The sequence below is a fragment of the Musca autumnalis genome, unplaced genomic scaffold, assembly GCF_047663935.1.
Source record: "Musca autumnalis isolate F117 unplaced genomic scaffold, ASM4766393v1 scaffold_3, whole genome shotgun sequence".
Classification (NCBI taxonomy): domain Eukaryota; kingdom Metazoa; phylum Arthropoda; class Insecta; order Diptera; family Muscidae; genus Musca; species Musca autumnalis.
In genome coordinates, this window is record NW_027411866.1 from 239,783,694 (window position 1) to 239,802,774 (window position 19,081).

The 19,081-nt window shown below is 37.1% G+C and overlaps 2 protein-coding genes across 23 annotated transcripts in view; one reads left to right on the top strand and one right to left on the bottom strand.

Annotated features, from left to right (window-relative positions):
• The window catches only part of LOC141399195 (glutathione synthetase-like), a 29,547-nt gene extending 19,960 nt beyond the window's left edge, over positions 1-9,587 (bottom strand). The window contains exons 1-7 of one of the 14 annotated variants that reach the window (XM_073977440.1): positions 9,334-9,529; positions 8,932-9,003; positions 8,702-8,870; positions 8,411-8,623; positions 1,878-2,011; positions 1,380-1,422; positions 1,185-1,310 (exon numbers count right to left, since the gene is read on the bottom strand). In XM_073977440.1, coding sequence (XP_073833541.1) covers positions 1,185-1,310; positions 1,380-1,422; positions 1,878-2,011; positions 8,411-8,623; positions 8,702-8,857 — 672 coding nt within the window. In that variant the 5' untranslated portion in view covers positions 8,858-8,870; positions 8,932-9,003; positions 9,334-9,529. Of the gene's footprint in view, positions 1-1,184; positions 1,311-1,379; positions 1,423-1,877; positions 2,012-2,833; positions 3,025-8,410; positions 8,624-8,701; positions 9,004-9,251 lie in introns of all 14 variants that reach the window. The other 13 variants (XM_073977439.1, XM_073977433.1, XM_073977434.1 and 10 more) reach the window with 13 other exon arrangements.
• Vps4 (vacuolar protein sorting 4) overlaps positions 1-19,081 on the top strand; it is a 28,636-nt gene that overhangs the window by 8,118 nt on the left and 1,437 nt on the right. For 3 of the 9 annotated variants that reach the window (XM_073977448.1, XM_073977452.1, XM_073977451.1), the window contains 5 exons: positions 1,252-1,335; positions 15,011-15,157; positions 15,222-15,357; positions 15,428-16,147; positions 16,222-16,306. In XM_073977448.1, coding sequence (XP_073833549.1) covers positions 15,022-15,157; positions 15,222-15,357; positions 15,428-16,147; positions 16,222-16,306 — 1,077 coding nt within the window. In that variant the 5' untranslated portion in view covers positions 1,252-1,335; positions 15,011-15,021. The other 6 variants (XM_073977449.1, XM_073977450.1, XM_073977455.1 and 3 more) reach the window with 4 other exon arrangements.

Here is a 19,081-nt window from a genome sequence, read left to right on the forward strand (position 1 = left end):
TCTATAGAAGCACCCTTTCTTTTAGAAATGGTCTATAGAAGCACCCATTATTTCAGAAAGGGTCTAAAGAAGCACCCTTTCTTTCAGAAATGGTTCATAGAAGCACCCATTATTTCAGAAAGGGTCTAAAGAAGCACCCTTTCTTTCAGAAATGGTCTATAGAAGCACCCATTATTTCAGAAAGGGTCTACAGAGGCACTCTTTCTTTCAGAGTGGGTCTATAGAAACACCCTTTCATTTAGAAAGGGTCTATAGAAGCACCCTTTCATTTAGAAAGGGTCTATAGAAGCACCCTTTCATTAAGAAAGGGTCTATAGAAGCACCCTTTCATTTAGAAAGGGTCTATAGAAGCACATTTTCATTTAGAAAGGGTCTATAGAAGCACCCTTTCATTTAGAAAGGGTCTATAGAAGCACCCTTTCATTTAGAAAGGGTCTATAGAAGCACCCTTTCATTTAGAAAGGGTCTATAGAAGCACCCTATGTTAGGTATGAATTACAAAACTGATACGGACCGCTGTGCACACATTTACAGGAATCTAGTTCATAAGCACAGACGAAAGAAAACGTAGTTTGGCTTTGACGTTAAATTCGGGTTTGTGTTATATTTGTTTGTTTATAATTTTGTAATAAATTGTTTTTTTGTAACAGATCCCTGAAGATGATTGTCGATGATAATCGAAATATCGGATGAATAAATAATGAGAAAATAAAATCAAAACTAAAACACTGATTTTTTAATGACCATCAGCCGAAACTGAATACTTTGAAAAAGTGGATTAAAAAAGTTGTCTATAACATTTTAAAAACTAATTTGTTTGTTCGGACGACCTAGTTCACTGCCGTAGTACAACGTATGAGTAACGTCATACAAACTAACGTGTGATATTCGTATACGCAGTTTTTGCATACAAACGATCGGTGTCCATAGAACTAGGTCGTTTAATATAGTTTATTTGGCACAAGTTGAAAATAAAAGCTGGATTGGGTGGAGATGGGGTACATTGCACCATGTGGTTTTCGAAATAAATTCATGTTTATGATACGCAACATTTTCTTCTTCGTGGCTGCGTTAGCTGCTACAGCAGATCAAATGTATAAATATTGTGCGAGTTTTAACACGGAGAAAATGTTTTTCTGGCCTTTTGTTAATTTTTATTAAAAAACTTTTATTAAGAAACTTACCTGATCACAAATATTATATGTGACATCTTCCACAATGAACATTATAACAGCTTTTGGATTATTATAGATTTCCCATGCACGAACCATACCACCGCAAATACCGGCCAAAGCTTGATTATCGGGCATCTGTGGAAATATATAATTCGAAAAGGTAAATATACAAATAAATTTAATTAATTAATAATTACAACTTACATTTTTCAATTTGTCCGCATGTTCCAGTTCGGACAAGACAAAGCTAAAAGGATGTTTAAAAGGAAATATTAATATATTTTGAAAATTTAATTTCATTTGAATCACAATACCGAACAAAAGCCCTAGAGAGCTACGAATGAATTCATTTGTGGCTCAAATAGCTTTTGAACAGTATTAATGAATCACGACATCAAGGTACGCAAACAAGGACTACACATACATATTTACAAACATTTACAAAAGGCTTTACAATTATAATACAAATTATTTACATTCTTACATAGCCTAGGCGAGTAATAAACTACAAACTTTACAACAATTGCAAACTAAAATTACAGTAACAGATGCCATTCCTATTCGCATATTCACAACAAAAGAAAATAATGAAATGTAATTTATAAAATAAACAACGGTATGTATTCCAATGCAAAAATAGAAAAAGAAAAAAGAAAATTGAGCTACTTATTTAAAATAATTAAAAAAAGGTTAGCAAAATACCTCTGTAGAGGCAACATGTGGGTTGAAATGCCACCAAAACTAGAGGCAATTGTGTTGATTTCAACTTGTTTAATGGCATTATCGGCATAGATGTGAGCCAAATAGTCAGAACGTAATATACCAAGGGATAAGGCCTGTAATGTACAATTAACAAGAAATAAAAAAATTATAAAAACACAACAAATATGTATTAAACAATTCCCCTAGGGGGATTTTTCATGGGGCAAGTCAATTCAAAATGATTCTTGATGGCTGTTGTATGGAACGAGTGTAATTTTTCAATGGAGAAGTCATTTGATATCAAAAGATAATGGGCTCAATTTATATATTTTTTGTATGATTTTTAATACCGTCACATTCTTTGTTTACACACACGAAAATTAAACTACACTGTGAAAAAGAATCCCTGGCCAAACTGTATGCCAACAAATTAAACAAATTAACTATCTAATAACCAATAATATCAATCAAGAGATATCATGCAATCAAAATGTTTATATAATAAAAAATAGAACATTACAAGCATTCTCTAATCGAAAAAAGCAATTTCAACACTATTTAAATACTAAAAGCATTTTAATAAAAAGGTAATTTGAAAACAAAACAAAAAGCAAATAACGTATTGTAAAAATGTTTACAGTTGATCACGGTCCTAGGGATTTGTCAAACAATTATTAGTTTCTTTAAATTAATTTTTGTTAATTACAACTTTTAAATTAATCTCAACTTTTTTAATTATTTCATATAATAAATAGTAAATTAGATGTATTTTGAATGTACTTTCAATTCTATTATCAGTTAGTTTTTTTTACTTTCAAACAGGAATTATAATATTACAATTTATATTCTAACCCTACAACCGCGACTCAACTGTTAATCAATAAAATTCAAATTCGTTTGTATTAGTACTATTACAATATTAATAATAATATTAACAATAAGAAATTAATTTGCACCTTTGTATGGCTTTACTGGCCGGTCCTAAATGACCAAAACCAGATGCGATTGTATTAATTTCAACTTGTTTCCAGCAACAGTAGGCACAGGGTTTTTCATTCTCTTCGTTTTTGCTTCCATTTTCATCTAATAAGTCTTTACATCTTGTTTCCAACATCAAATCACTTCGTAAAATACCCAACGATATGCGCTATTGTTTTATTTTGAATGGTTTTTGATTTATTTTTTTTATGATTTTAGTTGAAGGGTGGTAGAAAAGGAAATGCGAAAAAAGAAAATAAATTAATTAAATAAATTAAAAATGGCATAATTCATAGTGGCAATTATGATTATGGCTATGAAGTAAGTATGATTAAATAATGGAATCATTAATAAAAAAAAGCAAATATTTGTTATTTGAAAGATAAAATTGAGGTTATGTTTCGAAATTGAGGTTAAATAAAATTAGTGTGACGTATGGCCTTATAGCTACAAACCGATATTTGTTTATATGTAAAAGTTAATGTTCTGTACCAGAACTGCAACAACCTATTAATTTTTACTATATCTTTCGATATCGTAAAGGAAGAATTGTTATCGTAGCAAAAAAATTTAAGATTCTTGCATGTTCGGAAAAGATTCGGATTAATGTCAGTTGCACCTTTCGATAGTTATCGTACCCACCAACCACTCTAGTCTAGTTCGTCATTGTATGATTTTTTAAAGTTTTTGGACTAATCGGGAAGCATGAGAAACATTATATTGCTGCAAAAAGAACCACAAGGTCCTTTTGTGAGGAAGTTACCCGAAGGACTCTACCGATGTGGCCCCTATTCAAACCACCTAAATTAAATTTGGACAAAATATTATCCGTTCAAGAGTTATCGTGCGCACCAACCATCCAGACAATGTTAAATCAACTCCAATTTATCTGAAACATCACCAGAGACGCATATGGAAAGTGTCTATAGAAGCACCCTTTCTTTCAGAAAGGGTATATAGAAGCCCTCTTTCTTTCTTTCTTTCTTTCAGATAGGGTATATAGAAGCCCTATATCTTTCTTTCTTTCAGATACGGTATATAGAAGCCCTATATCTTTCTTTCTTTCAGATACGGTATATAGAAGCCCTATATCTTTCATTCTTTCTTTCAGAAAGGGTATATAGAAGAAGCCCTCTTTCTTTCTTTCAGAAAGGATCTATAGAAGAACCCTTTCATTCAGAAAGGATCTATAGAAGAACCCTTTCATTCAGAAAGGATCTATAGAAGAACCTTTCATTCAGAAAGGATCTATAGAAGAACCCTTTCATTCAGAAAGGATCTATAGAAGAACCCTTTCATTCAGAAAGGATCCATAAAAGCACCCTTTCATTCAGAAAGGATCTATAGAAGCACCCTTTCATTCAGAAAGGGTCTATAGAAGCACCCTTTCATTCAGAAAGGGTCTATAGAAGCACCCTTTCATTCAGAAAGGGTTCTATAGAAGCACCCTTTCTTTTAGAAAGGGTCTATAGGATCTGTAGAAGCACCCTTTATTTCAGAAAGGGTCTATAGGATCTGTAGAAGCACCCTTTATTTCAGAAAGGGGTCGATAGAAGCACCCTTTTTTCAGAAATGGGTCTATAGAAGCAACCTTCAGGAAGTGGTTTAAAGAAGCACCTTTTCTTCCAGAAAGGATCTACAGAAGCACATTTTCTTTCAGAAAGGATCTACAGAAGCACCCTTTCGTTCTATAGAAGCACCATTTCTTTTAGAAAGGGTCTATAGAAGCACCCTTTCTTTTAGAAAGGGTCTATAGAAGCACCCTTTCTTTTAGAAAGGGTCTATAGAAGCACCCTTTCTTTTAGAAAGGGTCTATAGAAGCACCCTTTCTTTTAGAAAGGGTCTATAGAAGCACCCTTTGTTTTAGAAAGGGTCTATAGAAGCACCCTTTCTTTTAGAAAGGGTCTATAGAAGCACCCTTTCTTTTAGAAAGGGTCTACAGAAGCACCCTTTCATTCAGAAAGAGTCTATAGAAGCACCCTTTCATTCAGAAAGGGGTCTATAGAAGCACCCTTTCTTTTAGAAAGGGGTCTACAGAAGCACCCCTTTTTCAATTCCTTCAGAAAGGTGCTGTAGAAGCTCCCTTTCTTTCTGAAAGTGGCCTATAGAAGCGCCCTTTTTCAGAAATGGGTCTATAGAAGCAACCTTCAGGAAGTGGTTTAAAGAAGCACCTTTTCTTTCAGAAAGGATCTACAGAAGCACATTTTCTTTCAGAAAGGATCTACAGAAGCACCCTTTCGTTCTATAGAAGCACCCTTTCTTTCAGAAAGCGTCTGTAGAAGCACCCTTTCTTTCAAAAAGGGTCTATAGAAGCACCCTTTCATTCAAAAAGGGTCTATAGAAGCACCCTTTCATTCAGAAAGTGTCTATAGAAGCCCTCTTTCTTTCAGAAAGGGTCTATAGAAGCACCCTTTCTTTCAGAAAGGGGTACAGAAGCAACCTTTCTTTCAGAAAGGGGTCTACAGAAGCAACCTTTCTTTCAGAAAGGGGTCTATAGAAGCACCCTTTCTTTTAGAAAGGGGTCTACAGAATCACCCCTTTTTCAGAAAGGTTTCTATAGAAGCAACATTTCTTTCAGAAAGGATCTGTAGAAGCACCCTTTATTTCAGAAAGGATCTGTAGAAGCACCCTTTCTTTCAGAAAGGGTCTATAGAAGCACCCTTTCTTTCAGAAAGGGTCTATAGAAGCACCCTTTCTTTCAGAAAGGGTCTATAGAAGCACCCTTTCTTTCAGAAAGGGTCTATAGGAGTACCTTTTTTCAGAAAGGGGTCTATAGAAGCACCCTTTCTTTTAGAAAGGGGTCTACAGAAGCACCCCTTTTTCAGAAAGGGGTCGATAGAAGCACCCTTCAGGAAGTGGTTTAAAGAAGCACCTTTTCTTCCAGAAAGGATCTACAGAAGCACCTTTTCTTCCAGAAAGGATCTACAGAAGCACATTTTCTTTCAGAAAGGATCTACAGAAGCACCCTTTCGTTCTATAGAAGCAAAAGTCTATAGAAGCGCCCTTTTTCAGAAATGGGTCTATAGAAGCAACCTTCAGGAAGTAGTTTAAAGAAGCACCTTTTCTTTCAGAAAGGATCTACAGAAGCACCCTTTCGTTCTATAGAAGCACCCTTTCTTTCAGAAAGGGTCTATAGAAGCACCATTTCTTTCAGAAAGGGTCTATAGAAGCACCCTTTCTTTCAAAAAGGGTCTATAGAAGCACCCTTTCATTCAAAAAGGGTCTATAGAAGCACCCTTTCATTCAGAAAGGGTCTATAGAAGCCCTCTTTCTTTCAGAAAGGGTCTATAGAAGCACCCTTTCTTTCAGAAAGGGGTACAGAAGCAACCTTTCTTTCAGAAAGGGGTCTACAGAAGCAACCTTTCTTTTAGAAAGGGTCTATAGAAGCACCCTTTCATTCAGAAAGGGTCTATAGAAGCACCCTTTCATTCAGAAAGGGTCTATAGAAGCACCCTTTCATTCAGAAAGGGTCTATAGAAGCACCCTTTCATTCAGAAAGGGTCTATAGAAGCACCCTTTCATTCAGAAAGGGTCTATAGAAGCACCCTTTCATTCAGAAAGGGTCTATAGAAGCACCCTTTCATTCAGAAAGGGTCTATAGAAGCACCCGTTCATTCAGAAAGGGTCTATAGAAGCACCCTTTCATTCAGAAAGGGTCTATAGAAGCACCCTTTCATTCAGAAAGGGTCTATAGAAGCACCCTTTCATTCAGAAAGGGTCTATAGAAGCACCCTTTCATTCAGAAAGGGTCTATAGAAGCACCCTTTCATTCAGAAAGGGTCTATAGAAGCACCCTTTCACTCAGAAAGGGTCTATAGAAGCACCCTTTCATTCAGAAAGGGTCTATAGAAGCACCCTTTCATTCAGAAAGGGTCTATAGAAGCACCCTTTCATTCAGAAAGGGTCTATAGAAGCACCCTTTCAATCAGAAAGGGTCTATAGAAGCACCCTTTCATTCAGAAAGGGTCTATAGAAGCACCCTTTCATTCAGAAAGGGTCTATAGAAGCACCCTTTCATTCAGAAAGGGTCTATAGAAGCACCCTTTCATTCAGAAAGGGTCTATAGAAGCACCCTTTCATTCAGAAAGGGTCTATAGAAGCACCCTTTCATTCAGAAAGGGTCTATAGAAGCACCCTTTCATTCAGAAAGGGTCTATAGAAGCACCCTTTCATTCAGAAAGGGTCTATAGAAGCATCCTTTCATTCAGAAAGGGTCTATAGAAGCACCCTTTCATTCAGAAAGGGTCTATAGAAGCACCCTTTCATTCAGAAAGGGTCTATAGAAGCACCTTTCATTCAGAAAGGGTCTATAGAAGCACCCTTTCTTTCAGAAAGGGCAACATATTATCCGTTCGAGAGTTATCGTTCGCGCCAACCAGCCAGACAGTTTTCATTCAGAAAGGGTCTATAGAAGCACCCTTTCATTCAGAAAGGGTCTATAGAAGCACCTTTCATTCAGAAAGGGTCTATAGAAGCACCCTTTCTTTCAGAAAGGGCAACATATTATCCGTTCGAGAGTTATCGTTCGCGCCAACCAGCCAGACAGTTTTCATTCAGAAAGGGTCTATAGAAGCACCCTTTCATTCAGAAAGGGTCTATAGAAGCACCTTTCATTCAGAAAGGGTCTATAGAAGCACCCTTTCATTCAGAAAGGGTCTATAGAAGCACCTTTCATTCAGAAAGGGTCTATAGAAGCACCCTTTCTTTCAGAAAGGGCAACATATTATCCGTTCGAGAGTTATCGTTCGCGCCAACCAGCCAGACAGTTTTCATTCAGAAAGGGTCTATAGAAGCACCCTTTCATTCAGAAAGGGTCTATAGGAGCACCCTTTCATTCAGAAAGGGTCTGTAGAAGCACCCTTTCATTCAGAAAGGGTCTATAGGAGCACCCTTTCATTCAGAAAGGGTCTATAGAAGCACCCTTTTATTCAGAAAGGGTCTATAGAAGCACCCTTTCATTCAGAAAGGGTCTATAGAAGCAATCTTTCTTTCAAAAGGGTTTGCAGAAGCCCCTTTCTTTCAGAAAGGGCAACATGTTATCCGTTCGAGAGTTATCGTTAGCGCCAACCAGTCAGACAGTGCTAAAACAAATCCTATTTATCTGAAACAGAGATACGTATGGAACCCGTGGCTCGTACTATTCAGATGAACGAAGAAAATAGGTAAGCAAATATTCTGCCGATATATTTGCTTACCGATTTAACTCGTTGACCATTATTTGTGATGGAAAAGGAACCCTGAGTCCAAGTGGAAGAGGGCGCTGAGCAAGAACGTTTTTGAGAGGAGCACGATGTCAGAACCCAAGGGTCTTCCAATCAGAATTTTTTAGCTATTTTAAAGGCCCTGCAGAGCTGATAAACTGAAAAACGGGAAGTGGATCTTTAAAACATGCCCGCTTATGTCAATAAAACAAAATGACAAATGTTAAAAAACGATGTTATAGTAAATGGCAAATGGAAATTTATCCTGCACATTTATGAGTTTGAAATAATAAAATAATTAATTAATAGAAATTGAAAAAGTAAACAATCTTAAATAATTACAAAATAACTCACCTGACCAAAACCACTTGCCAATACTTTTTTATAAATATTAAATAGATTTGCTGTAAATTCATCAACTTTAATTGTTTCAGCCAGCGTTGTTGTTAGAAATTCTTCATCGTGGGCAACATTGTGCATTAGGCGATTGATGATGGTTTGTAAATTCACAGCTTTTTCAAATTCTTTGCGGGGAAACGATGATGGTGTCAATAAGAATGGAGCAAACTGCAAAAAAAAATAGAATGTGATTTTTTTTATGTGACTCAAGTAAAAACGCAAAAAGTACCAGCACTTCTAACTCACATTCAATGAATCAGGACTAAAATTAGTTTTTGATCTCATTGCTGCACCATGCATAATGGCCCAATCTTTAGCCTTTTCGGTGACCTCTATTAATTCTGACTCATTTAAGGGTAACGCAAGGCATTCCTCTAATGTTGTTGGTTTTTCGGCGGCCATTGTAACTTGGCTCCTTAAAAAACTTAATATAACAACTGTATGTTTGTAACTGACTTGGGAAAAATTTCGTTTACCGATCCTTCGCAGAAAAAAATTTTCTTTTCTTAATAGCCGGCCTTCGGTCGGAACTTCAGAAACCGATATCCCTGGAAGTAGACATTTCCGCAATAAAAGTTATGGACCATTGGACTTAGTATAAAAACCGCTATTTGCACTATTTGTGGTATATTTTTCATAATTTTCTGCGAACGGTCGGTAAAGGAAGTTTAAGCGCTGACTTATCTTCCAAATCAAAATGTATAACCTTATCCACCTTTACAAAGTGAAGAGGTGTGATAATTTAACAGCGAATAAAAAAATGTTAATTATCATGATATAGCACTTTCATACATACTTATCAACATATTTACCCCCAATCTCCAATGTTTGTTTAATAAATTTGATTGTTTTTGTTGTTTGCTTACAACTCTACTCACATTACTTTCCAAAGAATTCCCTCTTGATTATTGTTCAATGCCTGTTGGATTTTCCAAACGTTTTAAATAAATTCTTAACAACAATTTGTTTAAATCGTTTTTTTAAATATATATTCTCCTCACGTGAATTTAAATCAAACTACCGGAATTCACTGCAATGAATAAGTTGTATTGTTTCACAATGCAAAAAAATAAATATTTTTATAAAAAATCAATGTGACAGTTAACAGCATTGCCAGAGGCATGATTACAGTAGCGTCTTGTTTTTGTCCACAATGAAGCTTTTTTCCATCAGTGTTCGAAAATAAACACTATGGTATCGTACCGTACCGTTCTGTACCGTACCAAGGTGGATAGGTACACTACGATAGTGTACCGCTCCGGAACACAAACACTAAAAAATATTTTAGTGATACTGTACCGGAACACAACGATAATCGTAGTGTACCGCATGCCGGAGCACTAAAAATCGTAGTGCTCCGACTGCGGAGGACTAAAAATCGTAGTGTTCCGACTGCGGAGCACTAAAAATTTTAGTGTTCCGACTGCCGGAGCACTAAAAATCGTAGTGCTCCGACTGCGGAGCACTAAAAATCGTAGCGTACCGTTAAGGTAATCGTCTGTTTATTATGACTTATGAGGGAAATTAAATAGGTTTGTCCTTTTACGTACTGAACTTTACTGAACATTGTTTCTTCAGTAATGTTTAGCAACATTTCAATTATACAATTGTCAAAACTTTACTGAAGAAAAAATGTTCAGTAAAGTTCAGTACGTAAAAAGACAAACCAAATATTTTATGTTTTTAGGATAAATAAATACATATTAACAAATAAAAATTAGAAGTAAATGTGTAAAATATCTGACTCCATTTTTGGACAATGGAGCACTAAATCGTAGTATTCGACTGTGGTGCACTACAAATCGTAGTGTTCGGTTGTGGAGCACTAAAAATCGTAGTGTCCCTACTGGTGAATCACTAAAAATCGTAGTGTGCCGACTTTCGATTTTTAGTGATCTGGCAGTCGGAACACTACGATTTTTAGTGATCCGGCAGCCGAACACCACGATTTTTATTTTTCCATTGTTTCGATTTTTAGAGATCCGGCAGTCGGAACACTACGATTTTTAGTGATCCGGCAGTCGGAACACTACGATTTTTAGTGCTCCGCAGCCGAACACTACGATTTTTTTGATCCATTGTCCGAAAATCAAATCAGGCGTTATTCACGTGTTCAATTAAATTTTATTTTTAATTTGTACTTATTAAAAAAAAAAATATTTAATTTTCCTCACAAATCATAATAAACTCATGTATCCACAGTCAGAACACTACAATTTGTAACGCGCCATTGTACAACAACCGAATCAATGTTTTTCATATTTTCTACTTAAGTTCCCAACGTTATTAATTAATATGTATACATACATGGATTTAAGAGGTGCATCTGAGTTTTTATGTCTTAATTTGTTCTTATCTCAAAAATTATAAATATTTAATTTTCCTCGCAAATCATAATAAACTCGTGTGTGGTACATTATCATTACGTTATTTTTTAGTGTTCCGACATGTGGTACACAACGATTTTTTAGTGCTCCGACTGCGGAACACTACGATTTTTAGTGCTCCGACTGCGGAGCACTACGATTTTTAGTGTTCCGGCTGAGGAGCACTACTATTTTTAGTGCTCCGACTGCGGAGCACTACGATTTTTAGTGTTCCGACTGCGGAGCACTACGATTTTTAGTGTTCCGACTGCGGTACCCAACGTTTTTAGTGTACCAAAATGTGGTACACTACGTTTATCGTTGTGCTCCGGAACAGTATAACTAAAATATTTTTTAGTGTTTGTGTTCCGGAACACTAACGCTAAAAATATTTTAGTGATACTGTACTCGGAGCGGTACACTATGTTAGTGTACTGTTTATTTTCGAACTCTGTTTTCCATGAGGTAGATCATGGTACAATTAGAAAGGTAGATGCCTCAGCCCAGCTGATCGAATCTAAAACGTCAAAAAACTATGAATATGGAAATCGATCTAGGAACCCTGGATTTCATGAAATTGTTTCAATGAAACCGTCTAGTGTGACCAAGGAATTAGTTTTCTTTCTGTAACGAAAGTACTAATGTACACATTTTGTGGTGGGGAGGCTTTCTGACCAAATTTGGCATGCATGAAATATAATGCCAAGTTTACACTTGCGCTCTAAAATCCACAGGATTTCACGAAATCCTGAAATACACCCCGGTGTTTACACTTATTTTTTTGTTGATTTCAAGCATATCACAATAATCAAGGTAGATGCAAATGCGCAGCTGATCAAACATGAATTTTAGAAAAAAGTTGTTGTAAATTGAATTAATCATCAAAAATTTACGACAATATAGAACTTTACTGCTTTATTTCGAAAATGATCGTAAAATTATCTATATATCGTATTAATTGTTTATAATACTAAGAAATTTAAAACTAAAAAATGATTTTATCGTTGAGACATTATAATAATAAATTTTGATACATAAAAGTTGTGTTCAGAAACTGCAAAATATTACTACTTGCAGTATTTTCCCCGCCGTTTAGTGCTAGAAATGCGTTCCAGTACTCCGAAATCTAGCAAGACTTGCACTTGATTTTGAATAAAAGCCTCTTCTCCTGTTCTCTGCTATAAAAAATTGGCCAAGTAAAAACTGGCAGCATGTTTTTTGGCATCTGAACACGATGGCTGATACGCTGATTTTGGCATTTTTGCTGGAGTTTTTGCAATTTCCGTCATTTTTTCGTTCCCGTATTTTTTAAGAAATTTGTATGGGGAAGCAATTTTTGACAATTCGGTCTATTTTCTAACATTACGATTGAAAAAAGTACGGGAACACAATGAAAAATAGCATTGTAACAATGTAATTTAATATTTTTTCACGTTGTTTACAAATTTTGATATTAACATATTTTGTTTCAGCAATTCGCACATCTACCTTGTTTATTGTGATACGTGAAAAGTGTTGCAACTTTTGGTACTTTTTTAGGCAAAAGCAAGGTTGTATATCATGTGTACTGTGATTTCGATGTTGATTTCGCTGAAATCACGAAATAAGATGATTTCATTTTTGTATGCGAAATCATGATAAATTTTGCATGATTTCGCGCGAAATCACGAAACGCCTTCGAAATCACGAAAAGACGCCGAATGTAAACCAAACATAACGGTGCCGTTATATGAGGGAAAAGTTTTTGGCTATCAGGAACCCTAAATGTAGCCAAAAACTCACAAATACGTGACATCGGGTGGTACCGATATGTGGGGGCTATTCCAAAAAGTCGTCCATACAGAACATGGCTTAACTGCAAAGAAAACACCAAACTGTTTAAAATTTTAGCGTCCTATCTCAATTTGTTAAGACGCTAGAGTGATTACCACAGACGGACGAACGAATTCGACTCAGGTTTTTACCCTGATCAAGACTGTTTTATATGAAATGATTATTTCAATGCGTTACAAACCGAAAAACAAACTTAATATATTCTCCAAAAAGTACCTTTTACTGAAAAAAGTACCATTTTAGTACCTTATAAAATTTTTAATTTTCCACCCCTGGCCCAGCCAGCTGGTCGAAATTGAACTGTAATGCCATGTTATACCAGCATTTGAATCACGTCGCACAGTGTCACGACCGTGGCCAAAAATGGTAAAAACTAAATACTTCGTTGAACAAATTTATTGATGGGGAGTGATAGAAAACATATTAATTAAGAAGAATCTGAATTTTGGTACTGATACGTGAAGTAGTTTTTGCTATATGAGGATTTAAATCCGACAATTTTAGTCAATGATAAGCTGACAAATTTCTTCCATACTAATAGTCTAAACACGAATTTAAAAACCATTGAATTCGATTGTTTTTAAAATTGTTTGGCATATTATTCAAACAGCACACACACATACAAAGATTGTGTATATTGTTTTGACGTTTTAGGAATAGTCGAAAGAAAAAATTTAAATTAACAGGAAGCTTTGGCTAACCTTTCTTATTAAACCATGTTAATACCTATTTTTGTGTGTTTTTTTCTAAAATTAATAAATTATATTATGCGTTAATATTTAAAATTTAAAAGTAGCGGTCGCTGCAAAAATTGTTCCTAAGTTCTCTTGGGATGTAATAAACTTGGCTACACCTTTGTTTGCATGTAAATATTAATCATATGGTGTTTACATTTACCCAAACATGTATTACTAAGTTTATTAATTTTCTGAAGCAAATTTTAAATTGAGTGGAGTGGGAAAAAAATTGTATAAAAGTGTATATCAAATGGTAAAAATGGTAACCTCAGGTAAGTAAAGGAACACAGCTTTAGTTGAAATAACCGAAATTTGTTTTGATAATTTTGCTATGGGTAACTATGTTTTTTTGTTAAATTTCAAACTACGACAAAATATTTTGACAGGAAATGGAGGTATCAGCTTGTCTTATTGGATGACCTTCTATTTGGATCATGGTTGTTAAGCAATCGCATGTGTGTGTGTGCCTGAGTGTGACATTGCAATGTCACACTCATGGTCATGACCATAACGCACGGCAAACGTTTGCAAAAAATTCTTTTTCTTTCGGTGGTGAATGAAACAACTCGGCAAAGCATAGCCGAAGTACATTTCAGCAATCGTACTGTTTTCATCTTTTTTACATTGAAAAGTTTGTGGTTTTGTTTTGGTTGTGAGAATGAAACGATTCAGAGAAGCTGACAAATTTGTGGCTTTGTATGATTGGTACGGGTATTGTTTTGTTTGTTTGTCTCGGGCCACACTACAGTAATTTCATTGAAATTTTGATATGAAATTATGCGTCTCTAGATCGACGACCATTGCAGAGTAAAATCATAAAATTGTTGTAGTGGGGAATTCGATTTAAGAACACCTAGTTTCATGAAATTTTTTGATGAAATTCACGGTAGTGTGGAACGGGACTTTCCGTTCATTTGTTTAGAGAACATTTATTTCTATCGCAATCAAATTTGTCGCCATCAATTTTTCGATTTTTGTCCACGGACGGAACCACTGTGCATGGGTATAACCAACCGTCGACTTTGATTGTTGCATTTCACATACAAAAGTCGATTGATCGATTAATATCAACCTATAGATCTCTGTGCAACGGATTCGCAATCATATCGTAATCATCTTGTTTTTGTGTCAAAAATAGTTGAAATTTTGTCGGAGTAGAAGAAAAACAGTAGAAAAAAAGAAATAAATAACAAATCAGGCCGATATCTTTTAAATATACCACATAAGAGATAGTACTAAGTAGGTATATAAATACAGTGGATTTTAAATGGAATGTCTGCAAAGCGCATCGCAAAAAAACGAAACTAGGGAATCATTAAAACATATTCGAATACAAATTACCAACCGAGACCGTGTACAAAAAAATTCATGGATGCATTAGTCATTCAATTGTTGTTTGTGCATTGAAAAAGCTAAACGCTCGTCGTTTTTTCATTGTATCCCTACAAAGTCTGTCACACATAGAAAACAAACATCATAACCTATGATGTCACTCCTAATAAGCTATTAAAAGCAGATGAACTGGAGAGGGAGTTCATTGGAGGAGTTCTACTTCCTTTGCTTGTTTGCTTTGACACTACTTTCGTATTGATTTGTGTTTTGTTTTCGACTATTTTTAGTTACTTCGGTCATGGCTGCTGGTACAACACTACAAAAGGCCATCGATTTAGTGACTAAAGCCACCGAAGAGGATCGTAATAAAAACTATGCTGAGGCTTTACGTCTGTACGAGCATGGTGTGGAGTATTTTCTTCATGCCATAAAATGTAAGTGGTGCTGAGATTTGAGAGTTGTATATATGCAATTGATAATGATCTTTTTTGATTTTAGATGAGGCCCAAGGCGAAAAAGCCAAAGATTCTATACGGGCCAAATGTTTGCAATATTTAGATAGGGCTGAAAAACTTAAGGAATATCTGAAGAAGGGCAAAAAGAAGCCTGTCAAGGAGGGTGATTCCAGTTCCAAGTAAGTGTGGCACATATGAGCCAAAAAGTCTATTCGATATTAACTCTTATATTAAATTTCCCCTTTCCAGAGATGACAAAGATAAGAAAAGCGACAGTGATTCGGATGGTGAAGATCCGGAAAAGAAAAAGCTACAAAGCAAGCTGGAGGGTGCCATTGTTATAGAAAAGCCACACGTCAAGTGGTCAGATGTGGCCGGTTTAGATGCCGCCAAAGAGGCTTTAAAAGAAGCCGTTATTCTCCCCATTAAATTTCCTCATCTCTTTACCGGTAAACGTATTCCCTGGAAGGGTATTCTATTGTTTGGCCCACCTGGTACTGGCAAATCTTACTTGGCCAAAGCTGTTGCCACCGAAGCCAACAACTCAACATTCTTTTCGGTATCCAGTTCAGATTTGATGTCCAAATGGTTAGGTGAATCAGAAAAATTGGTTAAGAATCTATTTGAGTTGGCACGTCAACATAAACCATCCATTATATTTATTGACGAAATTGATTCGATGTGTTCGGCACGTTCGGATAATGAAAACGATAGTGTACGTCGCATCAAAACCGAATTTCTCGTACAAATGCAAGGTGTCGGCAACGATACAGATGGCATTTTAGTTTTGGGTGCCACCAACATTCCATGGGTATTGGATTCAGCTATTCGTCGTCGTTTTGAAAAACGTATTTATATACCCTTGCCAGAGGCCCACGCTCGTTTGGTTATGTTTAAGATACATTTAGGTAATACATCGCATGTCCTTACCGAGGAGAATCTACGAGAGTTGGCTGGTAAAACTGAGGGGTAAGTTTGAAAATATAGTTTCTTTTGAAAAGTGATTGGAAACTAAGGTGTGTTTTTTGATTTATTTTCTTTAGTTATTCGGGTGCTGATATCTCAATTGTAGTACGCGATGCCCTTATGGAACCGGTACGCAAAGTACAGACTGCTACACACTTTAAGGTAAATATGCAATCAACGGAATAGCTTTTAACATATGTGCATGTCGGCGGCATTATTGGCAAGATGATGTCAGTTACGATTCTTAATTTACAAGCTTGTTTGTTCAGGGTGATGATCCCAGTGTAATCTGCGAATACAAGTTCAAGGCAATGGAAGAATAATCAGATTTAGACATTTTAGGTCAAACATATGCTGTGTTTCAGACGCCCTTCAGGTCGTCTATAAAGGCGTCGTTCGGAAAGTCTATAAAGTCTGCATTCGGGAAGTCTTTAAAATCGACATTCGAGTCGTCTATAAAGTCGAGGTCTATTATGACGACCTTCGGCACGTCTACAAAGGTGACTTTTCAGAAAGTGTCCATAGAAGCACACTTTCTAGCAGCACGCTTTCTTTCAGAAAGGGTCTATAGAAGCACCCTCTCTTTTTTTAAATAAAGGGTTCATAGAAGCACACTTTCTTTCAAAAAGGGCCCATAGAATTACACTTTCAAAAAGGGCCTATGAAAGGACCCTTTCTTTTAGAAATGGTCCATAGAAACACATTTTCTTTCAGGAAGGGTCCATAGTGGTTCTTTCTTGCAGGGAGGGTCTATAGATGCGCCCTTTCTTTCAGGAAGGATCCATAGAAGCACCCTTTCTTTCAGGAAGACTCCATAGAAGCACCCTTTCTTTCAGGAAGGGTCCATAGAAGCACCCTTTCTTTCAGGAAGACTCCATAGAAGCACCCTTTCTTTCAGGAAGGCTCCATAGAAGCACCCTTTCTTTCAGGAAGACTCCATAGAAGCACCCTTTCTTTCAGGAAGGCTCCATAGAAGCACCCTTTCTTTCAGGAAGGCTCCATAGAAGCACCCTTTCTTTCAGGAAGGCTCCATAGAAGCACCCTTTCTTTCAGGAAGGCTCCATAGAAGCACCCTTTCTTTCAGGAAGACTCCATAGAAGCACCCTTTCTTTCAGCAAATCTCCATAGAAGCACCCTTTCTTTCAGGAAAGCTCCATAGAAGCACCCTTTCTTTCAGGAAAGCTCCATAGAAGCACCCTTTCTTTCAGCAAATCTCCATAGAAGCACCCTTTCTTTCAGGAAAGCTCCATAGAAGCACCCTTTCTTTCAGGAAAGCTCCATAGAAGCACCCTTTCTTTAAGGAAAGCTCCATAGAAGCACCTTTTCGTCCAGGGAAGCTCCATAGAAGCACCCTTTCTTTCAGGCTCCATAGAAGCACCCTTTCTTTCAGGAAAGCTGCATTGAAGCACCCTTTCTTTCAGGAAAGCTCCATAGATGCACCCTTTCATTCAGGAAAGCTCCATAGAAGCACCCTTTCTTTCAGGAAGGGTCTATAGAAACAACCTTCCTTTTAGGAAGGATCCATAGAAACACCATTTCTTTCAGGAAGTGTCCGTAGAGGCACCCTTTCTTTCAGGAAGGGTTCATAGAAGCACCCTTTCTTTCAGGAAGGGTTCATAGAAGCACCCTTTCTTTCAGGAAGGGTTCATAGAAGCACCCTTTCTTTCAGGAAGGGTTCATAGAAGCACCCTTTCTTTCAGGAAGGGTTCATAGAAGCACCCTTTCTTTCAGGAAGGGTTCATAGAAACACCCCTTTTTTCAGTAGGATCCATAGAAGCACCCTTTCTCTCAGGAATGGTCTATAGAAGCACCCTTTTTCTCAGGAATGGTCTATAGAAGCACCCTTCCTTTTAGGAAGGGTCCGTAGAAGCACCCTTTCTTTCAGGAAGGGTCCATAGAAGCACCCTTTCTCTCAGGAATGGTCTATAGAAGCACCTTTCCTTTTAGGAAGGGTCCATAGAAGCACCCTTCCTTTTAGGAAGGGTCCATAGAAGCACCCTTTCTTTCGGGAAGGGTCCGTAGAGGCACCCTTTCTTTCAGGAAGTGTCCTTAGAGGCACCCTTTCTTTCAGGAAGGGTCCATAGAAGCACCCTTTCTCTCAGGAATGGTCAATAGAAGCACCTTTCCTTTTAGGAAGGGTCCATAGAAGCACCCTTTCTTTCGGCAAGGGTCCATAGAAGTTCCCTTTCATTCGGGAAGGGTCCATAGAAGCACCCTTTCTTTCGGGAAGGGTCCATAGAAGCACCCTTCCTTTTAGGAAGGGTCCATAGAAGCACCCTTTCATTCGGGAAGGGTCCGTAGAGGCACCCTTTCTTTCGGGAAGGGTCCGTAGAGGCACCCTTTCCTTTAAGGAAGGTCAATAGAAGCACCCTTTCTTTCAGGAAGGCTCCATAGAAGCACCCTTTCTTTCAGGAAGGCTCCATAGATGCAAACTTTCTTTCAGGAAGGCTCCATAGAAGCACCCTTTCTTTCAGGAAGATTCCATAGAAGCACCCTTTCTTTCAGGAAGGCTCCATAGAAGCACCCTTTCTTTCAGGAACGCTCCATAGAAGCACCCTTTTTTTCAGGAAGGCTCCATAGAAGCACCCTTTCTTTCAGGAAGGCTCCATAGAAGCACCCTTTCTTTCAGGAAGGCTCCATAGATGCACCCTTTCTTTCAGGAAGGTCAATAGAATCTCCCTTTCTTTCAGGAAGGGTCCATAGAAGCACCATAGAAGTAGCCTTTCTTTCCGGAAAGCTCCATAGAACCACCCTTTCCTTCAGGAGGGTCCATAAGAGGAGGGTCTATAGAAACACCCTTCCTTTTAGGAAGGGTCCATAGAAACATCCTTTCTTTCAGGAAGGGTTCGTAGAGGCACCCTTTCTTTCAGTAGGGTCCAAAGAATCACCCTTCCGTTTAGGAAGGGTCCATAGATGCACCCTTTCTTTCAGGAAGGG